Source organism: Hoplias malabaricus, chromosome 3, assembly GCF_029633855.1.
Source record: "Hoplias malabaricus isolate fHopMal1 chromosome 3, fHopMal1.hap1, whole genome shotgun sequence".
In the NCBI taxonomy this organism is placed as follows: Eukaryota; Metazoa; Chordata; class Actinopteri; order Characiformes; family Erythrinidae; genus Hoplias; species Hoplias malabaricus.
The window spans coordinates 80,824,720-80,842,897 of NC_089802.1; the positions used below are offsets into that span (position 1 = coordinate 80,824,720).

At 43.6% G+C, this 18,178-nt stretch overlaps 3 protein-coding genes across 4 annotated transcripts in view; all 3 read left to right on the forward strand.

The window, feature by feature from the left end:
• palm3 (paralemmin 3) overlaps positions 1-6,629 on the forward strand; it is a 31,869-nt gene extending 25,240 nt beyond the window's left edge. For both annotated transcript variants that reach the window (XM_066665034.1, XM_066665035.1), the window contains exons 6-8: positions 1,737-1,755; positions 3,674-4,414; positions 4,523-6,629. In XM_066665034.1, the coding sequence (XP_066521131.1) occupies positions 1,737-1,755; positions 3,674-4,414; positions 4,523-4,773 (1,011 nt within the window). In that variant the 3' untranslated portion in view covers positions 4,774-6,629. The remainder of the gene's footprint in view (positions 1-1,736; positions 1,756-3,673; positions 4,415-4,522) is intronic.
• Positions 6,630-11,134: 4,505 nt separating this feature from the next.
• On the forward strand, positions 11,135-11,951 carry LOC136691541 (submandibular gland secretory Glx-rich protein CA-like). Its single transcript, XM_066664099.1, has 2 exons — positions 11,135-11,731; positions 11,835-11,951. Exons 1-2 carry the CDS (start codon positions 11,135-11,137, stop codon positions 11,949-11,951), a joined length of 714 nt encoding a protein of 237 aa, XP_066520196.1.
• Positions 11,926-17,732, forward strand: LOC136692850 (uncharacterized). Its single transcript, XM_066666557.1, has 3 exons — positions 11,926-13,118; positions 15,687-15,760; positions 16,677-17,732. Exons 1-3 carry the CDS (start codon positions 12,008-12,010, stop codon positions 16,755-16,757), a joined length of 1,266 nt encoding a protein of 421 aa, XP_066522654.1. The 5' UTR covers positions 11,926-12,007; the 3' UTR covers positions 16,758-17,732.
• The last annotated feature ends 446 nt before the right edge of the window (positions 17,733-18,178 follow it).

Genomic DNA, 18,178 nt, shown 5'->3' on the forward strand with positions numbered 1-18,178 from the left:
CAGCCAGTCTGAACAGAGACACTTTACCTCTGTGAGTCTTAAAGGGACAGGAGCATCACTCAGGAACCGTGGTCTGAGCCGAATGAGATGAATCTGAGACATGGGCCCTCGCTCTGATTGGTCAAGATCACTGAGGTTTGGGGCTCATTTGCATATTGCAGGGCTATCAGTGTGTATCAGCTGCTATGCTCCTGGACTGTGTGTGAGTGTGTGAGTGTGTGTGTGTGTGAGTGTAAACAGCTCACTTCTGTTTCTGTTTCCTGCGATTCTTGTTAAATTCCTTCTCTCCCGGAGCGCTGGGTTTAATCCATGCATTTTCTGGATGGAGAGGAAACACTGAGTAGGCGACAGGCACAAACACACACACACACACACACAAACACACACACACACACGCTGACAGACAGAGTGGCGGAATGCCAATCACTGACAAACATTTATTCTGCAGCATCAATTCAGCAGAAAGCATCAGTTTACACAGAAACAACAGTCTACACCTGGGCAGCTGCTTTTTACATACGTGTGTGTGTGTGTGTGTGTGTGTGTGTGTTTGGGGGGGTTCTAGAACTCTGTTCAGGATACTCAGAACTTCTGTGTTCTCCAGGGAGCTGGCCCCTGCCTTTCCTCCAGCTCTAAAGGGAACTGAGTGTGTGTCAGCAGCAGGGGGCGCTGTGGGGCTAGTGTCTGAATCAGGACCGAGTCAGGGTTAATCCACTGTTTACAGCGCGTTTACTTCAGAAAGAAGTTGTTGTTTGTGTGAAATACTGTGTTTAAAATACATTTTATGGAGTCTGCAATAAAAGGCTGGTGTGTGTCACTCTGTGTGTGTGTGTGTGTGTGTGTGTCCATGCTGATCATACAGTGTCACTCAGGTGTTTAATGTGTATATAATGATTTACTGCAGGGCTGATGCTGTACAGTTTTAACTCCCACAGCGTAATATCAGACTCAGCTCACTGGAGCCTCCTGGTGGGTGATCCCTTACTGCAACACACATGGTATATATGAGGAGGGGTGTGTGTGTGTGTGTGTGAGAGAGAGAGACTGATTATCAGGTGAGGATCAGCTGTGTATCTGTGATCAGTGAGAGATAATTCAGATCAGAGAGGGAACAGGGTTCTGAGCTCCGGAGGAACACCCTTCCTGATGTTTATCGCTAACAAAACAAACCAGATAAGAACACACTCAACATTAAAACACATGGTGTGTGTGTGTGTGTGAGAGAGAGAGAGACAGAATAAACAGAAATGGTTTAATGGGTGTGTGACTGCATTGCTGAAGTATTATGACTCCAGTCATTGTTGACCCTCCACCTTAAATCTACACCTGCACAGGGTCCACCTTAAATTCTCTGTATTATCAAGTGTGTAAATGATTAACGTATAACCTTCACGTTCCGTAATCTAACTGCTCTGCCTTCTTCAAAACGTAACACAAATGCAGTTGGATGTGTATCGCCCCCTACGTGTCACACTGTGTATTTCTGCCACTCTTTACACGGACTCTTCAGAAATGAGCCTTTTCTTAACTGTGTTAATGCTTTAATCAGGTGTTTGTGCTTTAATTTTTAATCTTTAAACTGTTCTCTCTTAAGCTGCTGTCTGTTTAATAGAATTAACATCGCCCCCTTCATTTCCTCTAGTGTATTACACTCTGTCAGAATGACTGTGGATGATCACACAGCACTGGTTTAATTCATCTCTCTCTCTCTCTCTCTCTCTCTCTCTCTCTCTCAGGTAGATGCAGTAACAGTGGGTGAGTGTGTTACATTGTTTACTCACATTGTTTACTCACCTGTTTACCTGATGACTCACTTGAAAACCTTCACACCTCTCCTCTGTCTCGCCTCCAGACTTTCTCTTTCTTCTCCTCTGTTTACAGTCGCTCTGGGGACGTTAATATCCTGCTTTATGATTAGAATCTGAATAAGGTCTTGGTCCAGGCCTGGTCTGAGTAATCCACGAGGATCAGGCTGAGATTATCTGGATTATTTGAGGTGTAAACACTTGGATTAAACCAAAATAAACAGCAGTTAGCAATAAGTGCAGGAGGAGGCAGAGGGAGTCAGTGGTAAACTACAGTTTAAAACACTGTACGAGAAACACACACTGTTTGATACCGAGGTCCTCACACCTGTAATATCCACTGGATCCTGAAGGGGGCGTTGGTATAAAGTTAGCATTTTTTCTGAGACTCTTTAGGAGTTTGTGCCTTTTAAAAGGGTTCGCTCTAAGCTACTTGAGGACACGCAGCACCCCCTGCTGGGGAACCTTCTTAATGTGAATGAGAGAGAGAGAGAGAGAGAGGGAGAGGGAGAGAGAGAGAGACACAGAGAGAGAGACTACATTATTCACTCAGAAGATTTTAGGAAAGATGTGAGTAGAGAGTCATTTTCAGCTCCACTTTTCCCTTATCTTTCTTCTTTGCTCAATATTCTCTCTCTCTCTCTCTCTCTCTCTCTCTCTCTCTCTGCTGCCTGTGAATACTACAGCTCCATCTTTATCCCTCCTTCATTGGGTAAGAACCTCACTCTGTGATTAAACACAGCTATCTCTCTCCGAATAAAGAAATAAATACAACACGGTTCCATGTATTTATCTAGCACCTGGTTTATGCAGAACATGAGAACACCGTTCCACACTGAAGCGAGATCTGCGCGTGTGTCTGTCGGGGATTATTTTGCTGTAGTTGATAGTTTGGGGTCAGAGTTTCTAATGTAAAGAGATGTGAAAGATACATTCATCTCATACACTCTGAGAATTAAAGGCGCGGTACAGGAATATTACTGTCACTAAAGGTTCATTACCTTCTCCACTCCAGAAGGAGAGGGGGATCTCTGTTTCAGCGTTCAGAACCACAGAACCCACCATTTCTCTGTGTCCGGGGGAAAGGAACCCACTGTGTTGTATGAAGAGAAAAGCACAGTAATCCTCTGTTAGCCACATTAGCATGTTCACCATAGGATCTAATGTAAAACCGTTAGCTTCAGACTCTACTGCGTCTCTCTGCTCTTCTGTCAGAATCCGAGCGAGTTATTCACACTTCAGTCCTTATTTCACTGCTGTGTGGTTGAAGTGTGTAAGAGTCATTTAAATAATCAGACCCCTCTGTCCCTGCGCTCTGAGAGCGAACAGCTTCCTGGAAGATGAGGTTTTATCGCGACTGTTCAATGTAAATCATTTCTATTAAAGTTTAAAGTAGTTCTCAGTGTCTGAAAGTGTGAGATGACTGGTGAAGTTTAAACATCTCCTTACACCCAGTGTAGTGCACAGTGGAGGTCAGTGAAGAATGGGTTCTGCGCTCACACCCTGTCAAAATGTAAAAACCATTTATATTCAGCTATAAACTTCACACACTGCTGCACTGACTGGGGGAGGTAGACTTTGTTTCGTCATCTGTGAGGTGCACTGCGTAAGGAGAATCAGAATGGCCCTCTCTGAGACGAAGCCTTAGCCTCTATTCACCGACACAAACAGGGCTCCGTTCACAAACATGAGGCGGATAAATGAGTCACACTCACTCTTTATATTTTTATAATCTTTAACATATGAGAACTAAACATTTTAAAAGAAGCAATCAAATGTTAGTTGTGTGGGAAAAATGACCTGCTGTTCAGTGATGTCACAGGAAACGCACGGAGGCCGAAGTGTAACTGTGTGTAATTCATTTGTAGGTCATTCAGAGGAGATCAAAGAGGCTTCACAGGAAAATTCACCCAATCAGAACACTCCGCTTCTCACCAATGGCACGGTAGGGCAAGAAGAATCCCATGATGCACCTGCGCAGGACGATCTACCACTTGCTAACAGGCTAACGGAGGGCGCGGTCACGCTGACGTTCCTCGGCTTCTCAGAGGCTGAGCCTGGGCACGGCGTGAGGGAAGAAGACAGCGCCATCATCAGGGCAGAAAGGGTCATAATCACAGACGAGGGGGAGGAGCTCACAGAACCGTTAGGAAACACTGAACCAGGAGAGGACGAGGAACCAAGAGAGGACGAGGAACCAAAAGAGGACGAGGAACCAAGAGAGGACGAGGAACCAAGAGAGGACACAATGCCGTCTGGAAACACGGAACCAGCAGAGGACACAGAACCTAGAGAGGACTTGGAACCATCCGGAAATGCTGAAACAACAGAAGACACGGAACTATCCGGAATCACGGCACCCACAGAGGACACGGAACCGAAGGAGAAGACAGAACTGGAAGAAAACGCTGATCAGAACGAAGAGGAGGAGTGTGCAGATGATAAAGAGGAAGAAGCTGAGAATCCTGTGGATGGTCCAGATACAGAAAAGAACACGGACGCTAATGTGGACGCTCACATCGATGCGAACGCGGAGGTTAATGTAGACACAAGTGCAGAAAACAAGGAAGAGCGGAAGAATGAAGAGAGAGCTAAAGGTTCAGACTCAGGTAAGAGCAGCTACTGTAGCGCTATTTCACTTCTCTTTCACTTTTTCTTTATTAATATTTACATATCTTTACGAATACACGATCAGCATAACTCTTCCTCTGATGTAGACGCCAGCGCTGATGTCCCTGGAGAAGAAGAAATTGTAGAGGAACAGTCGGTCAAACCCATCCACAAGGAGGCGCTGAGTGCAGCGTCAATGACGTTCCAGGACGTGTCGCTGGACGACGGTCAGCCGGCGGAGGAGGAGCCGCTAATGACGTCTAAAACAGCAGCGCTGACGGAGACGGCTAATCCAAACCGCGAGGGGCGTGGCGAAGGGCCGAAGACGAAAACCTGCCAGTGCTGCTCGGTCATGTGACCACAGCTAATTACTCCACTGACATCCCTGCGACACGCCCATATAAGGACTTCCGCCTTTCAACTGGATGCCCATGTAAGAAAATCATGCTACATGCTACAAGCTAACACTGCTTGGAATCACCAACTCATTAAGGACCTCTGTCAACAATGCTAAATGCTACAAGCTAACTCTGTAAAAGAAAGTTTACTCAGAGATTTGGTGAAAGATTGTAGCATTTTGCATCATAGCAACTCCTTATATGAGCATCCAGCTCAGACCATCTCCTTATATGGCAATGAGGCCCACTACAGGAAGACCATTGGACTTCGGAGGCGTGTACCGCCACCTGAGTCTCTCTTGTCTCTTCTGTTTTTGACTAAACAGCCCCAACTACAGCTGAGCTACTTCATCTACAGTGTCCTCTGAGGTAAAGGTAGAGGACAGTAGAATTTTTCTGGGGAAGGTATTTAATTTCCTCAGGGAACGTTTCAGTTCGACCCCGATTGTGTTCCGTAGTCGTGTTTCACACAACATTTACTGTGGATTTTCTGTGTTTAACAAACTGAAAACCACAAACCAAATTTAAATATATTCGTAAATTAATCACAAAACTGATGTCACATTTTTATATATTTTCTTGAATACTTTTTTTCAGCAGAAGAACAGACACTTCTTTTTAAAAAGTGTGTGTTTAATTAGTTTCCTGTTGATCCTGGTGTCGTTAGCATTAGCCTGTGCTTTGATTAGCAGCTCTGTGTTGTTAGCACAAGGAGCTTCATTTTTAACGTTAATCACTAAATAGTTCTACAGTTTCTGGACTTCCTGCTGGAATTCCTGCTGTGGATTTTGATTTCCTGAGAGTCCAGACATCATCTGGAACCTTCTTATTTCATTGAGAGTTAGTAATAAACCTGACACGGAGCGTGGCAGATACACAGTGCAGTTCCTCAGAAACTGTGACCAGCTACTGTCCAGTGACGGGGAACAAACACTCGACTCTTAGATGCGTCACTCTTTACATCATTTTATTTTTATTTTTGTTAAATATTCAGAATATATTCACAAAACTTCACAATCATTAGTTTCTGCATTTCTGGGAAAATAAACTGGGAGACAGTGTGAAGATTCACCAGCTGGGGGCGCTGCTTTCATGTAAAAAATGCTTTGTGCTTGTCATTTCAAGAGAAGTAACAGCTGCACATGCTTTTGTTTAGAACCACGCTCTTCAAAATGAGGAGAAATGGTGGGTTTTATAAGATTTAACCCTTTAAGGACTGAGCTGTGAGGACACAGTGTTGATGATGTGAAGCACTGAACAGAACCCTCTTGTGGAGGTGTTCCTAATCATGAGTTACAAACCTAATCAGCTGATTCGCCTCTAAACGTTTGAATATATATATAGAATATATATAGATGAATGAAGAATGGATGAATAATAATTCCCACATCCTTTATCCCTCGCTCAATAAAAGCGTTCACAGCTCTCTGAAGTCTCTCTGCAGCAGCCGCGTGTCTTTACTTTATTCTCACGTTTTTATTCCTGCTGTTACGGCTGACTGGTCGCGGCCGCGTGTGTGATGTGATCAGAAGTGAGAGTATGGGATTGTGTGTGTTGTTTGCTGGTCTGTGTTTTTAATGTTACACTGATCGAATGTTACAGTGTCTAGCTTTTGGCTGTGGATTGTTTTATTTTTGTTATTGTTTAGAAAATGATTTCTCACCTAATCATCTACGAAAAGATCCCGAAAAAATGTTAGATATGAACTGATTTCTAATTTTTTATGAGATGTATCTACGCGTGTAATCTGACCAGAACAGGTGGTCAGAGCTGAAATGGCTTCATTACGATGTTGAGATCTGATTGAAACCTTTAAATGTGGAAATAATAAAAGTCTCATTTTACTCTTAAAGCTGCTGCAGTGACGTGCTTCACTCTTCACAATCTCCACAACAAACACACACAGAGAGAGAGAGAGAGAGAGAGAGAGAGAGAGAGAGAGAGAGAGGAAAAGAAGGGAAAAAGACCTGAAAGGGGATAGGAAAATGAGACAGAGCAAGAAAAGAGAGGGGGAAAGAGATTTAGTGTGAGGTCAGTGGGCTCTCTCTCTCTCTCTGCATTCTCTCTTTCTCTCTCTCTCTGCATTCTCTCTTTCTCTCTCTCTCTCTCTCTCTGCATTCTCTCTTTCTCTCTCTGCATTCTCTCTTTCTCTCTCTCTCTGCATTCTCTCTTTCTCTCTCTCTCTGCATTCTCTCTTTCTCTCTCTCTCTCTCTCTCTGCATTCTCTCTCTCTCTCTCTCTCTCTGCATTCTCTCTTTCTCTCTCCTTGTGCTGGACCCAAGCAGCAGGTAGGTTTATACCCTCTTTATATTTTAATTCAGTTGTATTTCCTGCGTTTCAGTAAAAACAAAACAGAAATATATAGATTGAAAATAGACTTTAAATGAAGCAAAACTAAGACATTTCTTCTGCTTGAACACATCAAAAATGTCTGATTATCTACTGCCCCAGACAGCGTGCATGTATCTGTCCACGGTCAGAAAAAGGCTGGCACACCACTGACTGTAGACCACTGCAGGTCCACCATCGGACCCCTCAGATTACTGTCCTGTACAGGATATAACTCATTTATTAAATAATAAAAATGTTGACACTGTGCTGATTAAAATTATTTACTAATCTTATTTATAAAGAATAACAAAAAGAACCTAATGAAGGAAAATAAATATGAATTGGACTGTGAATGGAAAAGTGCTAAAATGTGGTATTTTGTCTAAAATTCTGTTTAATTAGCAGCGGTCCGACCAGAAAACGCTGTGTAAAACACTAGTGGACCTCCAACTTTGTCCTCAGTGGATCAACAGTGGTCCGCCGTCTCATTGCTCTCAGGGACAAGTTTTAAAAATAAATGAAAGCACAGTATTATTTAATAAATCAGTAATTCTTTTACATTCCAAAATTGCAGCAGTTATTATACAAAGATTGTCATTGTATGCTAATATGTGCTCTATAATATTTTATAATATTTTTATGTTAAATAACAGAGTCATTCAGTAATGATTAGGACTTGATTAATACCTAAATATCATTAATGAATTTTGTTTATAATAAAGTGGGAATAATTGAATAATTCCTGAGTGTGAAACAGATCCAGTTTCACTGACACTGCATTCAGATGCTAAACCGATTAAACACCGCTGATCTGTTCCTTATGTAATTAGCATTACACCACAACACACCTGCTAACACTAGCACACAGCTTAGTGGCTAAATATAGCACGTCCATAGTCCAGCGCATTAACGGTAAACCCCTCTCAGTTAGGTGCTAACTGCTCGGCAAGGCTAGGCTAACTGTTAGCTTTATGTGAGTGTTTTAAACCAAGAATGTGTTTCAAAGCAAGAAGGGAGCAGCATTTACTTGTGTTCACATGAAACAAGCACAGGATTTCACTTTTGTTTATATTTGATTGGCTTAAATTAGCTATATCTGCTAGCGGGAAATGTTCCCACAACTTTGGCTAACGTTACCCAAAGGTTCTAATACTGTTTTAAGGAAATCCTTTTAGCCTAATGTTCAATGGACAATTTAAGGATGTTTTTATTTTAAATAATTAAAATGTTCTCTGAACGTTAGACTAAAAAGAAATTTTTTATTTATTAGAACCTTTTGTATAACGTTAGCCAACGTTGTAGGAACATTCCCCACTAGCTCGGATATTGGCTAATTTTTAGATTAGATTCAGCTTTATTGTCATTGTGCAGAGTACAAGTACAGGGCCAATGAAATGTAGTTAGCATCTAACCAGAAGTGCAATATATAACATTATTTACATAATGTGCAGTTGTGATATGACATTGTGATTATGGAAGTTAAAGTAACCATATAAACATGTAAACAAAGTAACATTGTGTAGGTGATGGATTAAGTACTGAAGGATAAATTAAATACAACTTTACAGAAGGTGCAGTGAAATGATGTGCAATGTTTATTTAAAGTGCCTGAATAGTGTGAAATATTTATGCATACTTCTTAAGTAAATGAGTAAAAAAAACCTGTAATAGCCATTTTATTTATTTATTTTAAATTGTGTTTTTACTCGATTGTAGTTTTACTGTTTAACTGCGTCTCACTCTGTGCTGAATCCACTGTGGGTCAGAAGCTGTCCCTCATTAAAGTGTTAATGATCATCATCAGACGCTCCTTTGTTCAGAAAACAGCTCTGATCTCATGGGAAGAGTGTTTTTAGGAATGTAGCACACTGTCCCAGGCCCTGGACTTCAGCCATGGTTTACATCATCATCATCATCATCATCAGTGGAGCGAGGGGAACATGGGGAACGGAGAGGTTCTGCCAGATTTTTTGGTGTCTTTGGTTGTTAAATTATTTCTGACTCACAGCTCATTAAAGAAGTGGAGAAACTTCATATTTGACGCCTGTATCTCTCTGAAGAGCAGCTTCACCGTAGAACCACACGTGCTTGGGTCACTGTGTGTGGTGTGTTCTCTCTGTGTCTGTGTGGGTTTCCTCCGGGTCAACACACGCTGGCAGATGGAGAGACTGTAAAACTGTCCACAGTGAGAGTGTTGCCCTGAGATGGAGGGGAGGTTTGTGCTCCTCACTGTGTTTAGATTAGTGTTAGTAACCAGTGCTAAGATTATTCCACTTCCTCGGGCCACATTCTTGTGCAGTGCTCAGGCTCTGGTCACATTGACCCTCCTGGACTCTGGGAAAGAAATAATCTGATTATTCCTCGCTCCAGATCAGCTTTAGTTTCTCAATAATTCCTCAACACTGAGAGGGTCAGGAGCTGGTTTAGAGAAGTGTAAGCACCACCCAGTCGCTCTGTAAAGAACAGCAGCAGAAGATGCTGAAAATATACGTGGTCCTTTCTGGATCAGTGCTGTTATCCAGTCATTTCTCTGTGCGCTGCCTGAGTCAGAAACACAGGATAAAACGAGTCGTTCTGATTCTGCTCCGCTTCTGACGTCAAGTGCAGAGACTTTAGAATGGCCCCGCCCCCTCGTCTGAGTCTGTCCAATCACAGCGCTGGACCCGTGTTTATGTGAGAGCACAAAGACGAGGTTAAACTCAGCAAAACAGACACAACGAGCGTGGAGAAATAAGAGCACTGAGTAAAAACGGAGAAGAAAGAGAACAGAGTGAAAACGGCTAAAAACCAGAGCTTCTGCTCCTCGCTCCTCACTGCTGTGCGCTCGGGGTCGGGGTGAACAGCGAGCGGCTCATTATCATTTAAAGGAACAGGTGCTGAAAGCGGGCGTTCTGAACAGGGGCTGTTTACACAGGGGGAGAACACTGCTGGGTTCCAGAAAGTGAGAATGTGTTTTCTTGAATGATTCTTGAAATTAAATCCACTCCCTCACACAGTGACACAGCAAGTGTATTATATACTGTGTATATTAATTATTGTACTGTTATTCATTCATTCATTGTATGTAACCCTTATCCATTTCAGGGCGGTGGTGGGTACGGAGTCTACCCAGAATCACTGGGCACAATGTGGGAACACACCCTGGAGGGGGCACCAGTCCTTCACAGGGCGACACATACTCACACATAAGGACACATTTGAGTCTCCAATCCACCTACCGACGTGTGTTTTTGGAGCGTGGGAGGAAACCGGAGCACCCGGAGGAAACCCACAGAGACACAGAGAGAACACACCACACTCCTCACAGTCACCCGGAGGAAACCCACACAGACACAGAGAGAACACACCACACTCCTCACAGACAGTCACCCGGAGAAAACCCATGCAGACACAGGGAGAACACACCACACTCCTCACAGACAGTCACCCGGAGGAAACCCACGCAGACACAGAGAGAACACACCACACTCCTCATAGACAGTCACCTGGAGGAAACCCACGCAGACACAGAGAGAACACACCACACTCCTCACAGACAGTCACCCGGAGGAAACCCACGCAGACACAGAGAGAACACACCACACTCCTCACAGACAGTCACCCGGAGGAAACCCACGCAGACACAGGGAGAACACACCACACTCCTCACAGACAGTCACCCGGAGGAAACCCACGCAGACACAGAGAGAACACACCACACTCCTCACAGAGAGTCACCCGAAGCGGGACTCGAACCCACAACCTCCAGGACCCCGGAGCTGTGACAGAGACACGACCTGTAGCTCCACTGAAAATTTAAAAGAATTTTATAAAGCTAAATATAGTGTAATGTTCTTCAGAGTTTCTTAAGATCTGTTCTGTTTTGACTCTTCACTGCGGAGTCTCCAAGGAGCCTTTAAGAGCTGTACGTTCATTGTGTCTGTGTTTCAGATCCTGATTTTCCTGTCTTTCACATTTCAGACACACTTCTGAAGTTTAATCCCCAACATCATGGACTCAGACTCTTGGCGCAGTCCTCTCGGTTCTGAATCCCAGGATGAATTTGGGAGCGGGTTGTGGATGGACACAGACAATGGTTCTGTGGAGGAAAGAGAAGGAGGAGATCCCTTGGCTCCTCGGGTGGAAGAGGAGGATGCTGCCGCTCTTTCTCCTGAGCTCCAGCAAACAAGTCTCTCCAGAGATTTCCCTTCTCCACCTCCTCCCAGCACTGAAGGAGAAGAAATGATGGAGTCAAACAGAGGCTCTGGAGATCAGGAGTGGCCTCCAGAGCCTGGGCAAGCAGATAAACCAGAGCCAATAAACAAGGACCAACTTTCTGAGTCTCCCGAGGGCTCAGACTCCATAGTTTTTCTGTCTGAAGATGGTGAAGAGCAAGGGATAGACTGCAAACCTCTGGATTTTACTTCAGCAAGAGAGCAGTGGGTTCGGAGAGACAGTAACAGCTCAAAACCTCCAACGCCAGCCTTTTCCCGAAGCTCCTCTCAAGACAGGATCACTGAAGAGCATCACAATGTACCACTCAGCCACCAGGGGGAGCCAGAGGAACAAAACCCTGCTCCAAACACTGAGAACAGGGAAGTGCAACAGGTGTGCACACCTGCCCCGCCCCTGGAGATGGTTGCTGGCGAACAGGGAGCCAATCCCCAAAGCCCAGCCTACAGCCCTGTTGTGATGAAAGAGCCTTTGACAGAGGCAGCAGGAGGGTGGAGGGAGGGAGGAAGGGAAAGTGAGCAAACAGACGGAGAGAGAAAGCAGACAGTTTCAGGTTCAGAGGAGAGAAGCAGAGAGAGCGAAGCCGAAGACGTAAAAGAATCAGAGGAACTCACCTCTACGGATGCTCCCACGTCTCAAGGAAGCAACAGAATGGATCTGGATCAGTTCGAAGACAGTCAGAGCGACAGCGGGGTTTCTGCAGACTTCTCCCCAAACAGCACCTCGGAAAACACCACCTCTGTAGCTGTATCCTCTCAGGACCCCAGCGAGACCCCGATCGAGAGGGAGATCCGCTTGGCCATCAAACGGGAGCAGAGCTTGCGCCGGTCTCGAGGCCTTGGAACTGCAGAAAACAAGGCAGAGGAGTTTGTGGAGATTCCTGTCAGGAAGTCAGTTCTTTCCCAAGATTTGCCGATCAAATCCATGAAGAATGAGGGCAAGGATCGGCAGTTCGCCGGGAAGAAGATGCAGAGGGAAATTCGGGAGGAGACTGAAAGGGAGAAGGTTCTCGTCCAGTTGGGAAGGTTGCCTGGATTTTACGACAAAGGAACTGTGAAGCAACTCAAGGAGAAGAAGCTCCTGTTTGAAGCGTTCCAGGAGGTCAAGGAAGACTGTGCTTTTCTCCAGAACAAAAGACCATCCTTATTTTTCCCGTTTGACCTGTCTAACGGTGGAACCCAAGCCGAGGAAGCAGCCGGATCTCTCAAGAAACATATGGGGAGCTTGGAATCTCCGGCCCAGGATCCGAACGATAATCATAACTGCCCAACAGTGACCAGATTCTCCTTGGCATCTACTGGACCTCGAGGTCCTGGACTCACAGAGAGCTCCAAAGGTGAGGTGATCATCTTAGAGAACACTTTCTCACCTGTAGCTCACTCACCTGGACTGGAGCGCAAGTCTGAGACAGTAGTCGATGGCTCAGGAACTGGACGGCATTTCTCAGTGAAGCCCTACAGCGTCGAACAACTGAGAAACCAGGAGAAAGGTGACAATTCCAGCGATAACGACGAAGACTCTGTGAAGGACAACCCCTTCTTCAAGCTGAGATCCTCTCTCTCTCTGAGGCCCGACGTGGAGCAGGAAATCCGCGAGGCCAGAGAAAGAGAGAAGGAACTGCGCAAGCAGAGGACCAGACTTTACGGTTGGGGGTCAGAAGTCGAGGGCGCCAGATCCTCTGCAAACCCCACATCGACACACAGCAACCCGAACACAGTGGAACTGCCGGCGAAAACGTCCATCACAATTACAACTCCGTCAGGTACGCTGTCTAAAGGCTGTTCTTTACTTGTTCTTTTACATCTTATAAGCAGGTGTTTAACAGTGACACCGTCATTACAGTAGATCTGTGGTTAAGGTCGTTTTTGTCTGTCGTAATTCTGCCAAAAATCATCAAGACTTCACTGGTGACAGTGCTCCCCGTGAATTAAGAGAGTGGAAATGGAATGCTTTTGTTTACTTTATATAAACATCACTATTATATAGTATCTTTGTTGAGTAGGATGTGTCTTTCAGCCTCCAACTCTTCCCTGGAGATGTGTAAATATTTGTATCAGTATTTTCCTGTGCTCCCTGGGGAATAAAAGGTAAAAGCCACACCCTTTCACTGCTGGGATGTTAAAGCTCAAGTTTCAGGTGCTTCATCCACCTTTGGACCAAAAGAGCTTTAATGACAGCTTTTAACAATGGCTGGGCGACGGAGACCGTTAAATTATTATTATGGTGGGTGTAAGCTTTTATGAGTGTGTGCTGATGTGTGATAAACATTTACACTCCCTGTGATAATAGTATTTAAAGTGTACCTTTATTATAATACATGGGTTTTTATAAAGCAACCCTTAAAATCTATTTTTTAAGGTGCTTTATAGTAATCTTCATTAATCGTGACGAAAGAATAAAGACTGAAACAAAGAATTAAATAATGATACACAAAATGAACAAGCGGAATGGAGTAATGAGCAGAAATCAGGCTAAAATCTCACTCAAACCTCGTAGAACGTGCGGAGGCAGCAGTGTTAGTGTTACACAGACACCAGGCGTATATCTTAAAAAGGACTGTGGGACCTCTCAGAATAGTGTCCTGTACAAGATATAAGCAGTTTTTAATCTTAAAAAAAACTCCAAAACATTTAATATTCACAAAGACCTTTGTTCAGGAAAATGAACTAACACCAACATTAACAAAAACTAAGAGAGACGCAGTAGTGATGGTGCTGAAATAACAGGAGTATTAATGCTCTAAACGTTAACTCTGCGCTGGATTAGCATTATTACTAATTATTACTCATTTACAAAGAATTACAGGAGAAAATAATGAAGGAAAAATCAGTAAATTGAACAGTGAATAGAAAAGTGATAAAATGTCACCTTTTGTCTAAAACTCTAACGACTGGTGGTCCACGCAGGGAACTGAACAATAATTAATAATAATAATTAACATTCATTTAATTTATAATGCACTTCACATTGGAGCGGTGAAACAAGGTCAAATATTTTGATGAGAAAATGAAACACATTAAAGAAATGATGAAAACATCAGCAGGTTAATTATAAGATGCTAATTTGACCTCAACCGTGGTCCGCTGTCTGCTCACTTTCAGGGTGGAGTTTATGTTTGTGTCCAGTCTGAAGATCAGGGGACTGTAGGTTTAGGACAGGGGTCATTATCGAGCAGGTCATTATTAACGAGAAAGAAATAAACAACACGTCAGCGAGGGGCTGCACTGAGATTTCCAAACTAAGAATGATCTTTAGCTCAGTGCGGATTAGGATTAATCACTGAATATAAAACACTTTTTTTTAATTACATTTTCTGATCATTGCAAAACTATTCCTATGATTTCAAACAATTAAACATTAGAGTGTTTCCAAGATTTAGCAGAGAGCTGTTTAACCTCAAAATGAACTTTAGTTAAGCAGCAAAAATTAAACTGTTCCTGTTAATGTGAAAGTGGTGAAGTAACCTCATGCTAATGAGTGAGTTAGCATGTTAGCCACGTTTATTAGCATAGCTCCAGGGCTAAAGACAACACTGGCTGATCAAATAAACCTGGGTTAAGGCAGAACATCTGAGGTAATTGTATTTTTAGCTGATATTCTTTTAATTTTATTGCTGTCTTTCTCGCTCTGTTTTGCTTGTGTGAGTCAGTAGAACTCATTAGTTTTACTGTAGGAAAATTAGCCTAGCCCTGTTCACCCTGACCTCTGTGTCCAGGAAATTCAACAAAGCAGGATTTCAGAGTTAGCCAGATAACTTGAGCCCAATAGAACTGTCTCTGCTTGTAATGTTTTGGCATGGCTTATTTGGCCTAAATATATCTGGTTCGGTTCCATCTTTGCTGGGAAATAAATGAATTTGTTTTAAATGAATGAAAAGTCACCGTGCTGTGATTAAAGGTGGAATGAGTGGAAGTGTTGTTTTAACTGATACAGCTCAGTGAGCTCTACTCAGAATGAACCAGGACATGAACAGACCCCAGAGCCACAGACTCGTTTCAGCTGGACGTTGAACCTCGATCTGGAATAAACCAGTGACAGGACTGAGATCTGTCTGGGGTCAGAGTGTGGCACGTTAAAGTGTGGCACAGTTTTATTGTTTTACTGGGTCATTTGGAACAGGATTTGGAGAAGATAACCACAGCTCTGAGCTTAAGGCTACTCAGATAAACAGAATTCTGGAATAACGTCAGTGTCTGATTCACCCTCACAGCTCTGTGTTTACAGCAGTGTTTAAATCTAGGTAAACAAATAATTATGAGCATGGAAAATAATGGTTGCTACAGTTTAAATACATATAATTTGTGTGTATGTGTGTGTGTGTGTGTATCAGTGAGACAGTCTCTTGGGAAGCTGGACCTGACGTGGCCTCCACCGCCGCCAGAGGATCTCAGAACCCAGTCTGAGGTACAGAACCGTTGCTATTTCACTGTTTTGTTTACAACAAAATTAACTAGAGATAGCGTGAGCTGGAAGAAGCTAAGGTGTTGCTAATCTATAGTTATGGTTTTCCAGATTATTAATCTTGGGCTAGGCTGTTGCTATGGTACCTCAGGTGGTTGCCTAGGTGTTGTTAAGCAGTTGCCGTGGTATGTCAAATTGTGTCAAAAATATAGAATAATAACATTAAGAAGGTCATGAATAAATGTAGAGAATATATCCATAAAATTAAACAAGCTATTTCCAACCGTGAGTGTGTGTGTGTGTGTGTGTTTTGCCTCCTCATTTTCCTGAATCAGCAATAAGCAATGTGTCATTAGCCCTGTAATCACACACACACACTTTCTCTGTCTTTCTCTCTCTCTCTCTCTCTCTCTCTCACTCCTTCTGTCTGTCTGTCTCTCTCTCTCTCTCTCTCACTCCCTCTGTATGTCTATCTGTCTTTCTCTCTCTCTCTCGTCAGACTCAGTTCTTTGTTTACCTCATATCACAAACACACACTTCACAGGAAGAGTTTTCCTTTGAAAAAATGACCAACACACTTCAGTGTTTTATGTAGTGTGTGTGTGTGTGTGTGTGTGTGTGTGTGTGTTTGTTATTAACTAATATGAACTTTTTCATTTGTTGGAAGAAGTATTTTAAGTGCCTCGTATATAAGCGCAGGTCAGTCCCTGTTTTTATTAAAACACCAAACTGCTAAATATGTTTGCTAATCGATAGTGTAATAAATTATAATATTTATATCATTCATTATTCTATTCTTTGCAATGTTTCTCTCCACACAGCTTTTAATTCATGGTCTTGATTTCATGCTGGTTGCTCTTTAATGCTCAGACCGTCATTGGGATCTTTGTGGATTGATTGGCTCTTTGTGAATTTCCAGCTGCAGAAGAGTCCGAAGAGACAGAGGAGTGTTCTGCTGCAGCGCTGGGAGAACGGCCTCGTCAATGGACAACAGGAATAAACAAATAACTCACAAGCACACCTCAAATGTGCTGCAGCTGCTCAGACTCCTGCCGAGGCCGGACATCCCGGGGTGAACAGTGCACTGGCGGAGTCAGCCCTCTGTTAGCTGTGTGTTAGCCACACAGTTTGCATAATAACACCCTGGAGGCTGATTTGCTCATGTTAGCTGATATGCTATTGCTGGAGATTGTGAACAGTGTAAGCACACTGGACTCTTTCAGAGAGAAAGGACTGAGGTCTCCACACTCGCCCTCGTCTCACACATCATTAATAACGCTTTAGAACAGGCCTCTGAGATTCACTTGTTTATTTGTTGCTAGCGGTTAGCCTGTTTGAGTTCAGATTTTTATCCGTTTCAGATGTTTTCGCAAAAACTAAAAATGTTCCACAGCACTTTTCCTCACAGTCCGTGTGTTCTGAGGTTATTAAAATCAAACAATAGGAACTTTGTTCAGTGCTAAATTCTGGCACATAGTTTAGTGACTCAATTACTTATTAATGTTAGCATTTCAGATACTGAGCTCACCATTCAAGGGCTGTAGGGGTATTTAGAAAAACTGTACATAACATAAACTAGAGCTTTTATTAATGTGAAAATGCCTAATAATTTTTCCCATAAAGAAAACAAATTCCACATATGATCATGTCCACACTGAAATTACGCACAATCTCTGTGTATATTGTAGCGAATGTAATGGTCTAGTCAGGACCCCCACAGAGCAGGTGTGACGTGGTGGTGGATCATTCTCAGCGCTGCAGTGACACTGACGTGGTGGTGGTGTGTTAGTGTGTGTTGTGCTGGTGTAGAGTGGATCAGACACAGCAGTGCTGCTGGAGTTTTTAAACCCCTCAGTGTCTGGACCGAGAACAGTCCACCGACCAAAAACATCCAGCCGACAGCGTCCTGTGTCACTGATGAAGGACTAGAGGACGAGCGACACACACTGTGCAGCGACAGATGAGCTACTGTCTCTGACTCTACATCTACAAGGTGGACCAACGAGGGAGGAGTGTCTCACAGAGTGGACAGAGAGTGGACACAGGGTTTAAAAACTCCAGCAGCACTGCTGTGTCTGATCCACTCTACACCAGCACAACACACACTAACACACCACCACCACGTCAGTGTCACTGCAGCGCTGAGAATGATCCACCACCACATCACACCTGCTCTGTGGGGGTCCTGAGCGCTGAGGAACAGGGGGAGAGGGGGGTAACAACATATGCAGAGCAACAGGTGGACTACAGGGTGTAAGAGTGACCAACGTGTGGACAGTTGCGCCACGAGAGGGGACAGTGCCGTACCAGGCCGTACTTTACTGAAGAGTTAAAGGAACACTAGGTTATTCATATTTACAGCACCAAAATCAATGTGTAGGGATTGGGGATGGTTTTCTACCCTCCTCCAAAAGTTAAACA

Bases quoted from the DNA above. Each gene is read 5' to 3' on its own strand.
- LOC136691541 (XM_066664099.1), top strand. From the start codon at position 11,135: ATGGACTCAGACTCTTGGCGCAGTCCTCTCGGTTCTGAATCCCAGGAT. The intron at 11,732-11,834 runs GTGTGCACACCT...AGCCTTTGACAG, and splicing joins AGAACAGGGAAGTGCAACAG to AGGCAGCAGGAGGGTGGAGG.
- LOC136692850 (XM_066666557.1), top strand. From the start codon at position 12,008: ATGGATCTGGATCAGTTCGAAGACAGTCAGAGCGACAGCGGGGTTTCT. The intron at 13,119-15,686 runs GTACGCTGTCTA...TGTGTGTATCAG, and splicing joins CACAATTACAACTCCGTCAG to TGAGACAGTCTCTTGGGAAG. The intron at 15,761-16,676 runs GTACAGAACCGT...GTGAATTTCCAG, and splicing joins ATCTCAGAACCCAGTCTGAG to CTGCAGAAGAGTCCGAAGAG.